At 45.4% G+C, this 13,526-nt stretch overlaps 1 protein-coding gene and 2 pseudogenes across 1 annotated transcript in view; 2 read left to right on the top strand and 1 right to left on the bottom strand.

Moving 5' to 3' along the window:
- Positions 1 to 330: 330 nt before the first annotated feature.
- Positions 331 to 2,111, top strand: LOC105301272 (annotated as a pseudogene).
- Positions 2,112 to 4,839: 2,728 nt separating this feature from the next.
- On the bottom strand, positions 4,840 to 4,955 carry LOC111728864 (annotated as a pseudogene).
- Positions 4,956 to 13,266: 8,311 nt separating this feature from the next.
- The window catches only part of SOD1 (superoxide dismutase 1), a 7,736-nt gene continuing 7,476 nt past the window's right edge, over positions 13,267 to 13,526 (top strand). The window contains exon 1 of the mRNA XM_011373845.2: positions 13,267 to 13,433. Within this exon, the coding sequence (XP_011372147.1) occupies positions 13,362 to 13,433 (72 nt within the window). The 5' untranslated portion in view covers positions 13,267 to 13,361. The remainder of the gene's footprint in view (positions 13,434 to 13,526) is intronic.

The raw sequence follows: 13,526 nt of genomic DNA, 5'->3' as shown, positions 1-13,526 counted from the left end.
AGCTGAGACCCAGCAGGGGACTAGCTGTGTGCTGCCCGCCCTGGCTCCCGCCCCACTAACAACCTGCTCCGGGGCCTGGGCCTCCTCTGCGCCCACCGTGGCGGTCCCGGTGTCCCCACACAGGGCCAGGGCTGGGCGGCGCCACCTGGCTCCTGGCCCCCTCCCCTGGCACCTACCATGTGGGGCGATTGCTGCGGGCGCTGGCGGCCCCCGCTGCATTGAGAGCGGAGACACAGGCTCAAGATAGCAGAATCCAATTGAGATTGGGGGGCCAAGCTCGCGCGCCGCGTTCCCCTCTCAGTTGCCATGAATCGCAGACACCCCGGCCCGATGGGCCCCGTGTACGAGGTATGGCCTCATATGCGCAGGTTATCTCCCTTCTCACCCTTCAATCAAGTGTCTCCTGTTGGGTGAAGAATCTGCAAGCGGAGCCGAGTTCCAGCTGGGACGGGACCGGGTGCGGCTCCCACGGCAAAGCGCGAGCCCGAGCAAGAACACGCCACCCTCTCCGCCAGTCACCGCCACTGTCGGCACCTCCTCGCCCATTCCGGTCGCAAGCCTACCTTGCAAGTGGACCATCCCCTTCTGAGGAAGCACCGGGCCGGGCATGTAGTTGTTAACACCAGCAAGGAGCACTTTTGTCACTGGGCAAATCCTCCCGGGACCACATAACCTAATGCATCCAAGCATGGTGAGCCTTCTTGATGCCCACCAAAAACGTGGACTCGTGTCTAAGAGTGAGATTGAGAACACAAGCAGCTGTGCAGATCATCAGTGAGCACTCACCACCATTCAGAATAATGCAAGTGGGGCCACTGTAGCCACTGCCACCACAGCGACTGCCACTTCCCAAAACGGTGATTCCAACAGTGACTGTGACTATCAGCTAGTCCCCTGTGAGGTGCTGTGTTGCATGACCAACGCTTACGAAGATTTAGAGTTCTTGGGCCAAAGGACATTTGGGCAAGTGGGCAAGTGCTAGAAACAGGGCACCAAGAAAACTATGGCCTTCAAGATCCTGAAGAACCACCCATCACATGACTAACAGGGTCAGATAGACGGGAACATCCTGGCCTGCTTGAGCATGGAGAATGCTGATGAATACAAGTCTGGCCGGGCCTACGAGTGCTTCCGGTACAAAAGTTACATGTGCTGGGTCTTTGAGATGCTGCAGCAGAACCTCTATGACTTTCTGAGGCAGAACAAGTTTAGCCCCTTGCCTCTCAAGTACATTTGCCCAGGCTTCCAGCCACAGCCCTGATGAAACTAAAAAGCCTGGGTCTTATCCATGCTAACCTCAAACCAGAAAACATCATGCTGGTCGATCCGCCTAGACGATCATACAGAAGAGAGGTCATCAACTGTGGTCCAGCCAGTCCCATGTCCAGGGCTATGTGTTCCACCTACTTGCAGTCCAGATAGTAACCGGGCCCCTGAGGTCATCCTTGGTTTATCATTTTGTGAGGCAACTGATATGTGGGCCCTGGGCTGTGTCACTGCCCAGCTATTCCTGGGCTGGCCGCTGTATCCAGGAGCTTCAGAGCATGACCAGCTTTGGTATAGTTCATATTTATTAAGTGCAGTGACACAGGCTCATTGTATCCTCTGTGGGGGCTCAAGACACCAGATGACCATGAAGCAGAGATGGAGATTAAGTCAAAAGAAGCAAAGCACATTTTCAGCTGTTCATATGATATGGCCCAGATGAAAATGACAAGAGATTCAGAAGGGAGTGACATGTTGGTGGAAAAAACACATGGGCAGAGTTCATCGATCTGTTGAAGAAGATGCTGAACATAGATACTGATAAGAGAATTGCTCCCATTGAAACCTTGGGTCACCCTTTTGTTACCATGACACACTTGCTTTTCCCCATAGCACACATGTCAAATCATGTTTCCGGAACATGAAGATTTGCAAGTATCAGGTGAATATGTATGGCACAGTGAACCAGAGCCAAACCCTTTTCATCACGCATGTGGCCCCCCAGCATGTCCACCACCCTGACCATGACCTTCAACAACCAGCTGAACACTGTCTGTACCAGCCCTCAGCAGCACCTATGGCGGAAGGGGCCCAGTGGACCATGCCCAGATGCATGCTCAGCCTGACCGCTTCCAGTAAGTTCTCATCCTGTGCCCACCTGGCTTCCAAGGGTTTCAGGCCTCTGCCTCTAAGCATACTAGCTATTCCGTGTGAATGGAAAATGCAGTTCCTGGCTTCATTCAAGCCTCAGAAGCTCCTGCTTCCCCTCTGCTGCAGGAGCAGCTTGCTGCAGTGGTCACCCATGTGTCCCTGCAGCATGCAACTGTGAATCCCCAGTGTTGATGAGGATATAAAGAAAGTGGAACATTCATATGTTGCTAATGGGAATGCAAAATGATGTAGCCATTTTGAAAAACCATTTGGAAATTTCTTTCTCTTTTTTTTTCCATTTGGCAATTTCTTTAAAAAGTTATAAGTTTAAAAAGTAAAGAACAATGAAACTGTTGACACAGATATATATACCAATGTCCTTACTGCCATTATTCATAATGTTCTCAAACTGGAAATAATCCTGTATTTGTTTGCTAGAGGTGCTGTGACAAAGTACCACAAACTGAGGAGCTTAAATAACAGAAATTGATTCCTGTTATTCTGGTGGCTAGAAGTCTGAGATCAAGGTGTCAGTGGGGTTAGCTCTGTTCCACGCCTCTCTCGTAGCTTCTGGTGGTTGCTGGCAATCTTTGGTGTTCCATGGAGTGGAGAAGCATCACCCAGATCTCCACCTTGATCTTCATATGGTGTCCTCCCTGTGTGCATATCCGTGTCAAAGTTCTTTTTATGAGGACCCTAGTCATATTGAATTAAGGGTCCATCCTACTTCAGTATGATCTCATCTTAATGAATTACATCTACAAAACCCGATTTTCAGTCAAGGTCACGTTCTGCAGTACTGGGGGTTAGGACTTCAACATACGAATTTTGGAGGGGATACAATTCAACCCATAACTAATCTAAATGTCCACCAACTTGCGAGTAGAAAAACAATTTGTGGCTATGCATGTAATGGAATACTATTTAGACATAAAAAGGAACAAACTACTGATACCCACTTCAACATAGATTATGCTGTAAAACTTTATGCTAAATGAAGGAAGCCATAGCAAAAGGCTACATGTTGCATAATTCCATTTATAAAAAATATCCGGAAAATGCAAATATATCGAGAAAAAAGCAGATCAGTGGTTGCCTAGTGCTTCAGACGGGAAAAAGGATTAAACAAAAACCAGCATGAGAAAACTTGTGGGGCTGACGGAAATGTTCTAAAATTCCTTTTTCATAATGGTTACCAACTACATAAATTTGCTAAAAAGAATCACTGAATTGTACACTTACAAGGGGTTAATTTTTTAACAAATTATATATTAATAGGGCTTTTTTTTTTTTTAAGAAAAAAATTCTAGGGGTGGAACCAGTTATGTGTTTTAACAAGCCTTCCAGTTGATTCTAATGTATACTCAAGTTTGTAAACCACTCCTCTAAAGAGAATGTTTACGTCAGGTGAACTTGAGATAACATCATTGGCACATCTAAGTCTAATTAGCACATCTAAGTCTCACCTAATTCCTAACCACCCAGTGTGGTAGAGAATCATGAAGACAGTTATATACCCTAAGCTATGATCCCCAACCTTTTTGGCACCAGGGACCAGTGCATGTATGAGAATCTAATGCCTGATGATCTGAGGTGGAGCTAGCTCTGGGGAGTGCCTGCAAATACAGATGAAGCCTTAGAGGCACTTGTCCTGAATTAAGCTCTTTATCTCTCAATTTGCTTTTCTTGGTAAATGGGCCCACTATCCACCCATTCACGCAAGCTCAAAATCCGGGAGCTACCTTTGCCTCCCCCACCACCCCCACACTCGAGTTAGTTGCTGAAGCTTGAGGTTCTATTTCCATTATCTCTCCCCATTTTTTTCCAGTAATGGCTTTCGGCCAGGACCTTATCACGTGTCCCAAATGGCCTCTCTGCCCTTAGTCTCGCCCCACCCTCATTTAATCCACCCATTCAGATATCCTCGGGATCATTCTTACATACGAACATAATTATGCCGCTCCCTCCTAAAACTCCTTTGGTGGCTTCTCTTCTCTACCAGTTAGAAATCGCTTTCGGTCTCATATAACAGAAACCTGCTTATGGTTTGTTTAATCGAATAAAGATTTTTCACATACTATGAAAAGTGCAAGAATAAGCAGTCCGTTTCCAATGAAAACCATTTTTATGTCTTATAGCAAAGTAATGTGCATTTAGAGTTTAAATATACAATTTGAAGATTTGAATATAATTGGGCCCAAGTATAGTATTTTCAAAAAAGGTCCCCGGCGGCTCTACTGTGCAGCCAGGGTTGACAGCCACTGCACCCAACTCAGGTGCCTTTGATTTACAGCTAAGCGCTAGAAAAGAATGAACCAAGATGACAGTAGGCCAGAGCCCAGGCTGGAAGTGCTAAACAGACAGCATACGACATATGTTATGGCCAAGATCATTAAATACACAGCTAACTCTCAGTTATAGTTTGCAAACTTCTAATCCCAAACTGTTCACTGCTGCTCACTAGCAATCTCATTTTTGCACTTTTCCTTTTCCAACTTTCAAAAATGCCTTAGATACTTCACGATTCTGTAATATAATCTCATAGGGTTTCTTTATTGGTAACAGTCTTTGCAATTTTTTCTTTTCTTTTTGTTTTGTAAATATCTTCAGGTAGGACTAGCTTATACCACTTTCAACTATTTCTAATTTGCTTCCTAGTTATTAGTGTATTTGTTTGTTTCTTCTTCTTATTATTATTATTTATGCCTACAGCACCTAGTCTTCCTAGGTGGTCTCCCATCCAAGTACTAACCAGGCCCGACCCTGCTTAGCTTCCGAGATCAGACATCAGGCTTGTACAGGGTGGCGTGGCCATAGACCATGGACTGTGGCTCCACTGGGGCGCAAACCCAGGACCTTCTGCGTTAAAGCAGATGCGCTAACCACTACACTATGGTACCACGTCCTAGTGTATTTGTTTCTTAGCCTTAAAAAAAACTCTTTCAGGCTTCTCACAAGATGGCCTTGAAGGTAGAGGTTGTGCACACCTCATCTAATGACTACACCAAAATTATAACAAAACTACAGAGCAATCAGTACATGGAGTCACCTGAGGTCTAGCTGAACAGAAGCACTACAACTAGAGACAAAAATAACAGGTCACCTCAAAATGGTAGTAGCGGCGAAGACATGAAACAGACCCGTCCCACAACTGCCAGTGGCTATGGAGAATCGGAAGGGCCATCTCGGCTGCAGAGCCACCTCCCCAGCCCAAGGAGCTAGGGGTCCCGGCTGCATGCTGGGCTCCCCAGCCCAGGGTTCCAGTGCCCAGAAGAGAAGTCCCTACAACCCCTGGCTGTGAACGCTGAGTGAGACGGAGGGCTGAGGGAAGCCAAGACCTTCCTCTTAAAGGGAAGCACTTAGACTTACTCAGTGACAGACTCACTTACTGTGAACACCAGTGCTGGGGCAGCTGTTCCAGGGGCACCAGGGACATACGGGAGGAGCTGAGTGCAGGGCTTCAGGGTGTCGGCTGGAGGGGTGGCTTTCTCTCTGCTGCCCTCCAGCCTGAAAACGCAGGCACTGTGGTATGGGAGTCCTCATCAACCTGGATCACAAAGGTCGCCCCGCCCATCGGATTCCCTGAGACCCCGCCTCTCCCAACTCGTGGGCCCACCCAAGCCGCTTCCAGTGATTTATTCCATACAAACAGGCTGTCTGGACTTCTGCTGTGAACGTTCATAAAATCTCTCAAAGGCTAATGGAACCCAAAGAAGCAGCATCTGGCCTCAGCATGCCCTGTACCTCTTGCTGAGCAGCCCCAAGCCCCGGACTAGTGGCAGCCAGCCTCAGTTTCTGACTTGACCCCTCAAGGCACCTATAAGCCCAGCACAGGTGGCAGCCATATGTGGATTGCTTGGTGACTCTTACCAGGTGGCCCCAGAGGTGCACAGGCTGCAACTGAACTTGGCCTGCAGCTGGCCCCCTCCCAGGACTGTGCCACTGGGCCCCACAGCACGCTTACGACATAAAGCCATTCTACTAAGACCGAGAGACTTAGGAGCCCTACCTAATACATAGAAACAGACACAGGTAGGCAGCCAAAATGGGGAGACAAAGAAGCATGTCCCACATGAAAGAAAAGAACAAAGCTCCAGAAAAAGAATTCACCAAAATGGAGACAAGCAATATACCAGATGCAGAGTTCAAAACGGTGGTATAAGGATGCTCAAGAAACTTAGGGGAAGAGTAGATGAACTCAGTGAGAACTTTAACAAAGAGATAGAAAACATAAAAACGGAGATGGGAAACATAATAGGGAGCCAGAAAGAAATAAAAAAATCTAATATCTGAGATGAAGAGTACATTAGAGGGAATCAATAGAATCAGTGACATAGAAAATGTGGTAGCAAAGGACACTCAATAAGAACAGCAACAAGAAAAGAAATCCAAAAAAATTAAAATAGTTTAAGAAGCCTCTGGGACAACATCAAGCATAACAACATTCGCATCATAGGGGTACAAGAAGGAGAAGAGAGAGAGCAAGAGATTGAAAACCTATTTCAAGAAATAATGACGGAAAAAACTTGCCTAACCTGGCAAGGGAAATAGACATACAACCCCAGGAAGTTCAGAGAGTCCCAAACAAGATGAACCCAAAGGGGCCGACACCGAGACACATCATAATTAAAACGCCAAAGGTTAAAGACAAAGAAAGAATCTTGAGAGCAGCAAAAGAAAAGCAATTAGTTACCTACGAGGGAGCTCCTATAAGACTGTTGGACAGTTTCTCAACAGAAAATAACTGAAAAATAAAAAATATTATTAAAAAACTCTTTCTCTGTACTTTGCTTCTTTTGGATTTCTCCTAGTTCTGATATTTTCCTATAATTCATATAAGATATGTTTTTCCTAAGCAAAGGCTTTGGCGATAATCCCTTCGTGATGTGTGATGTGAAGGAGATTAATAGGAAACTACATATTTTCTGAGAATGACGAAGGTGTAAAGGGGAAATTGTCTTGGGTTATAGAAGGGAAAATAAAATGATTTCGGGAAAGACCTCAGAGAGGAAGCAGAAAAGAATGGGAATACAAGATTGAATTTTTGGTCTTCCTTCTCGCTCAACTCTTCACCTTAACAGAGGTCCCCAAACAACAAATTTTATTCTCAGGAATGCCAGAATGACACGCTGTAAGCTGGGCAGCCATCTGCACGGGCCTGATCTGAGACACCTATTTCTCCTCCTCATTCCCTACAAAATCAGTCTCGGGATTAGATTACCCGGCCACATTCTGCCTGTCAGATTCCAGCCACATTCCGGGGCTCAAGACAACCCAACTACTTTAAGATCCTCTTGACTCCTTGACTCAGTGGGATTGGCCTGGTACAACAGTGAACCTCTCCAAATTACCTCTCTGAGTCTGCTGGTCACACCCCGGTTTGAAACACATGAACTTTGTTACTAGATTATGGAGCAGAATCTCCAATTTGATCACGGATTCTGAAGGTCAAAATGAATAGTCCTGCCCTAACCTTTACAAGACTGGAGCGAGAGCACAAATGAAGACCCTGATAAATCAAGATAACACAGCTAAATAAAATATAACCTATTCCCGTGCCTTTACGAATATATAGCTTCACAAAAGCCTGGAAGGCAAGTTCAAATTTGGAATTCTTGGACTTCTCTGGGTTCTGTGCAGGAAGCTGGCAGTAGAATGAGAGCCAGTGGCCTGTGCCTGGTCTTTCCTCTTTTCCATACCGCTGGCCCCATGTTGCGCCAGAGGGGCGTAGAGTCAAACTCAGGTGTGTACCCACGATTGCCTGTCCAGGCCCTAGAACAGGTTCAGGCCTGCTTGGGCAGGAAATTCCAGCATTATCGGTACTCAGTGTATGTTCTAGAACGGTAGTTCTCAACTAGGGGATGGATTTTGACCCCTAGGGAACAACTGGCAAAATCTATAGACATTTCGGTTGTCACAGGCTGGAAGTGTATGTGTGTGTGTGGTAGGGGGGTGCTTTGGGCATTTAGTGGGTAGAAGCCATAGATGCTACTAAATATTACACAATGCACAGGATAGACGCCCCCACAGAGAGTTATGTGGCCCAAAATGTCAATAGTGCTGAGGCTGAGACATCTTGCTTTAGGAAGACACAAATACTGTTCGAGATCACATATTTCCTTATTTAAATTTAATTTTAATTTAATTTTAATTTTTCACAAAATTAAAAGTACCATATGATCCAGCAATTCCATTTCTGTGTATTTATCTAGAGAAAACAAAAACACTAACTTGAAAAAATATATGCATCCCTATGTCCACAGTAGCATTATTTACAATAACCAAGACATGGAAGCAACGTCTGTGTTGCATATTGATAGATAAGTAGGTAAAGAAAATGTGACACACACATAATAGAATATTATTCAACCATAAAAAAAGAAGGAAATCCTGTCAGTTATGACAACATAGATGGACTTTGAGGGCATTATGCTAAGGGAAATAAGTCAGACAAAGACAAATATGTACGATATCACTTATACATGGAATGTAAAAAAAAAATTTATAGAGAACAAACTGGTATTTGCCAGAGGTAGTGGGTACGAGGTGGGCAAAATGGTAGGAAGAGATTAAAAAATAAATAAATAGCTTTGATGAAAGACTGTCCAGCCTGTAGAAAAAGCCTTAAAAGAGTTCATTTGAGGCGAATTTTGAGGACATACGCGGAAGCAAAATCTCAACGGATTGAGAAAATACTCTCAAGAACGGCAGTTTTGCAGCTTATTTTTTACATTAAAGTCAAAGGAGGAGACATAAGAAGAGTGACATGAAACCCACTGGTGGTAAAATAAGGGGGTGGAAGAAAGCAAGGCGGAGAGATCTCTAGGACTGGATAAAAAGCAAAACGGAGAGACACATACCTTTTCACGTTGGCGGGTACAGAATAGTTAATATTTACAGCACATAGTGATGGCATGTGGGCAACAGATAACAGTGAGGGGTTCTGTGGTCTCTTTCTCTGGTGCTAGGGGTTGTGCCTTTGAGGGTTCTGGAAAAGAAAGTCACTGACATTTCAAAGGTGTGTTGTCCTAGATGCACAAAGACAATAGAAAGGCTCACTTATGGTAAAGATAGACCTTTGTCAAGAAAGCTCCAGTCTTAGGATGTGACCCACTTTAGTTAGGAATTTTTATGTTTAGACCATCCTGTGTGGTTAGTCTCCAAGTTTGTAAGACCTGGCACGCACCTCCCACCACCTTGTCGGGTTTAGTATGTGGCTCCTTTTCCATTCATAATTTATTAACCCTGCTCTAGAAGGAGGGTAAGGTTCTGGGTGAGAGCACCTTTCTGGCTCCACAGATTCTTCCGCCCGTGGGAGATGTGGTTTGAGGAGGGACAGAACAGGGCCCTCTAAATTGTGTGAGAAAGGGAGAGGGACCCCTTGTCCAGATGTAAGGGCAGTACTAGGAATGAACCTCTGGGGCCCTCTAATCCTGCATGATACAGCCCTGCCTTAGACTCAAACAAAGGGCTGTTTAGGCTTCAGGCTGAATATATCTTAAGAAAGAAGCAACTGCCTGGCCCAAGGCAGCTCTTTGTAAGTGAGCTGCGCAGTTGGCAAGTTCTCAGGTGAACTGAAATCTGACTCTAACTTCCTGAAACCCAAAGAAACTTCGGCCTTGGGCAAAGGCCTTTTGGCTGGCATTTGCAGGTTTATGCAACAGACTAGCATCTCTCAGTTATCTGGAAAGTGCTAGTTGAGTACAACATGCAAAATTGCAAATAAGTACACTTTCTGGAGGACGCTAAAAAAATGTAGATTGTGTATCTCTGACAGAGGATGCCTTAGAGTCCAAGGATAGAAATAGAGACAGAAATACAGACAGACAGGCAATCAAAAATAGAGAGATGAGAGGGGAAGAAAAGAAAGAGAGGAAGGAAGGAAGGAAGGAAGGAAGGAAGGAAGGAAGGAAGGAAGGAAGGAAGGAAGGAAGGAAGGAAGGAAGGAAGGAAAGGAAAAAGGAAAGAAGGAAGGAAGGAAGGAAAGAGAAAGAGAGAGGGAGGCAGGGCAGGAGGGAGGAAAGAACTAAAAAAAGGGTAGCCCAGATGTGGCTGAATCAGCCTCTGTCCTTGTCTCACTCTGGCCTTGAATTCGGCCTCAGGATTTTTCCATCCTCACAATGCAATCCTCCCTACTGAGCATGAGAGGGAAATGCGGATTGTGTTGAAGAGTTCCCAGGGACGTGGGGAGGATTTAAATCCCACAAAGCCACTGGAACAAACGCCCAGCAGGCAGAGCTCTTGTCCCTTAGGTCTATCCTCGTCTGAGTTTCCTTGTTTCTACCTTTCTTTTCAGAACACTTTCTCCTTTTCCTCTTCTGAGTCAAGTAGCCCCAGCTCTTGTGCCCAGCTTGCATATTTCCCTGGGAATGACAAACACCTGCAAGTCAGAGCTTCTCAAAGTGAGGTCCTAGACCAGCAGCACCGGCGCTACTTGGAAACAAGTTAGGAATGCAAATTCTGGGCCCCCAACCCAGACCCACTGAGTCAGAAACTCAGCAACCTGCGGCTTAAAAAGCCCTCTAGGTGAGTCTAATACATCTTCCGGGTTAAATTAACCTCGCGTCCAAAAACATTGCAGCCACCTTTGCTATGCAAGTACACCCTGTGGGAACAGAAGATGAAGATTCTCCCTTTCATGCTCCCCCAAACAAAGGTTTAGCAAACTATTCTTCCAACAGAAGTGTGCGAGTGTGTGGGTGTGGGTGTGTGGGGAGAATTCTCATTCTAAACCACATTGTTGCAGACAAATGTAAAAAAAAAAAATTCTAAAGAAAGAACATTGGTTCTTTCTTTAAAAATTTGATTCGCACTGCCCAAAGTACCCACAGTTTCCTGCACATCTTTCTAGAGATTTCTGAGCACACAAGTAAATATATGTTTATAATTTTTTAAAAACCCACAAAAGTAGTTTGTGCTGTTCGCTTATTTCATAGTATCCTTTTGGAATATTGAAATCAGGAGGCTTTGGCTAGAAATAAACGATAAAGATTTTTTTAAGGGTCTTATGATTTGCAAACGGAAAAGCCTACCCTTCTCCTTGACAGTTGTGGCAAAAGAGTCAGACAAAACAAGAAATGAGTAGGAGTCGATCTGCTGACATTTTAGTATTGTAACAGTTGTGTGATAAAGTCTTCCTTATCAGACAGGAAAAATTTGAAAAGAATACAGAATTCTGGTAACCAAATAAGTAACTCTATGTGCTGAGGGCTAAGAAAATTGCAGGGGGTGAAAGGTGAGGCCAGGGATTGAGATGTATTGCCTCCACACACCCTCAGAACCCTAAAACAAGACGAAAAATAAAAACTACAAAATCGCCCAACTCCATGTGTCCCAATTTTTTTTTTCAAATTCCAGTATCATTTTTTTCCCCTTAGAATTTGTATACAATTAACTGTAGCAAGACTGTGCTCAATACTATTTAAGCCTCCTTTTAGGTTCTTTATAAACTATTTTGGTATTAGTATGCTGAAGTGAACACCTACCTCAGCGAACACCTACCTCCGCATTTGTAAATGTGAGAATTCACATTCCGGTAACTGGAAAACTAAAATTTGACATACCAACAAATTTACTTAATACTGATGTAACTACACAAAATTCTATATGCAACACACAACTTTACTATTACAGAATTTGGCCTTTGTAAACTAATTCACATGTAAAGTTACTCTTTGCTCATCCGTCCTGACCTATGAAGTACTGCATCAACAGACCCCTCTCCCCAAAGCTTTTTACGATGTAAACAGATGATCCCTCCCCTTAAGACAAGGTGAAAAAAACCTAAGTTCCCACCTAGGGAAAAAAGTGAACCCAGAATCATCAAATTCCAAAGTTTCAGCAGATGTAATATCAAAATAGGTCATGAGCAACTCTTTGAAGTCTCTTACCTAAGTAGTAGTATAGGAAGTTACAGTGTTGGCCCAAAGACAAAGGTTTCTCATTAGACTTTGTTTTAATAGGTCTCAAAATTTTGTCACAGATTTTTGGTCAGGTTGTTTCCATTAAAAAGTACTGATTTAAAAAACTAATAACTTAAAATCTGCCATGCACACACATGTGTGTACACACGCACCCCCACAAAAACCCCAAATGGTCCACAAAACATTTTCCTTGTCTTCTGAAGGTTTTACCATGCATTGTAATCATTAACTGGTCTTTTACTATTAAACTTAAATGGCCAGTTGAGACAAACAGTTCTGGCACCCTTCTTCCACCAGTGATTAAGACTGGGGTGGCGGGTATTGGGGATAACATTCGTTTAATTTGCCGAGTTTTCTGGGCAGACTTGTTGACCTTGCCAGCTCCAGCTGCCTTCTTGTCCACTGCTTTTATGACACCCACAGCAACTGTCTCATGTAACGAACAGCAAAACGGCCCACAGGAGGATAGTCAAATAAGCTTTCTACTCATATGGACTTGGCAGGAACCATATTGACGGCGGCATCACCAGATTTCAAAGACTTCAGGCCATCTTCCAGCTTTTTCCCAGAACAATCTCCTTCAGCTCAGCAAATGTGCGTGCAAAGTGAGCTGTGTGACAAGCTAGCATAGGTGCATAGCTGGCACTGATCTGGATGGTTCAGGCTAATCACCTGAGCTGTGAAGCCATCTGCTTCCATTGGTGGGTCATTTTTGCGTCACCAGCCACACTGTCACGACAAACATCTCTGACTGACACGTTCTTGACATTGAAGCCCATTGAAGTCCATTCATTGGACCCCATGAATGTCCCCAGGAAGAGCTTCACTCTAATTTCTAAACAACAAATGAGACAACACAAAACCAAGGTCAGTTATAACTAATAACGTTCCCAAAATGATTTGAGGTCTCCAAGTGTGCCCCGCATGCCTCATTTTCCCAGTTGCTCGAACTGCAAGCCACAGATTACAACGTTAGGAAGAGAAAGGATTTTCTTTTTTTCTCACAGTTGCAGGTTTCTGGACGTTTTACAGCCGCAGGGCGGAGGGAGCCCGCGGTGCGGGCAACGAGGAACCCCACGCGGCCCTTGGCCCCGCCCCTAGTCGCTCCGGGCCACTCGCGTCCCCGGCTTCCGTGGGGGCGGGCTGAGCGCGCGGGCGGCGATTGGTTCGGGCTGGGGGCGAAGCGCGGAGGACCGGCCTATAAAAGCTCCGCGGGGCCGTCGTCTTTGCGTCGGCGTCTCCTGCGGAGACTCTCGCTGTCCTAGGCCTCGGGTCCCCGACCGGAGCGCGCCCCGCCGAGTCATGACGACCAAGGCCGTGTGTGTGTTGAAGGGCGATGGGAAGGTGCAGGGCACCATCCACTTCGAGCAGAAGGCAAGGGCTGGGGATTAGGCCGGCGGCGAGGTGGTGCCCGCGCACCTGTGACCCGGAGCGGGCGCCTGGCGGGGCCTCGGGCGGCCCTCGCCA

The sequence above is a fragment of the Pteropus vampyrus genome, unplaced genomic scaffold (assembly GCF_000151845.1).
Source record: "Pteropus vampyrus isolate Shadow unplaced genomic scaffold, Pvam_2.0 Scaffold233, whole genome shotgun sequence".
Taxonomy (NCBI): Eukaryota; Metazoa; Chordata; class Mammalia; order Chiroptera; family Pteropodidae; genus Pteropus; species Pteropus vampyrus.
The sequence above is the reverse complement of the archived record's forward strand: the minus strand, read 5'-3'. Positions and strand labels throughout refer to the sequence as shown.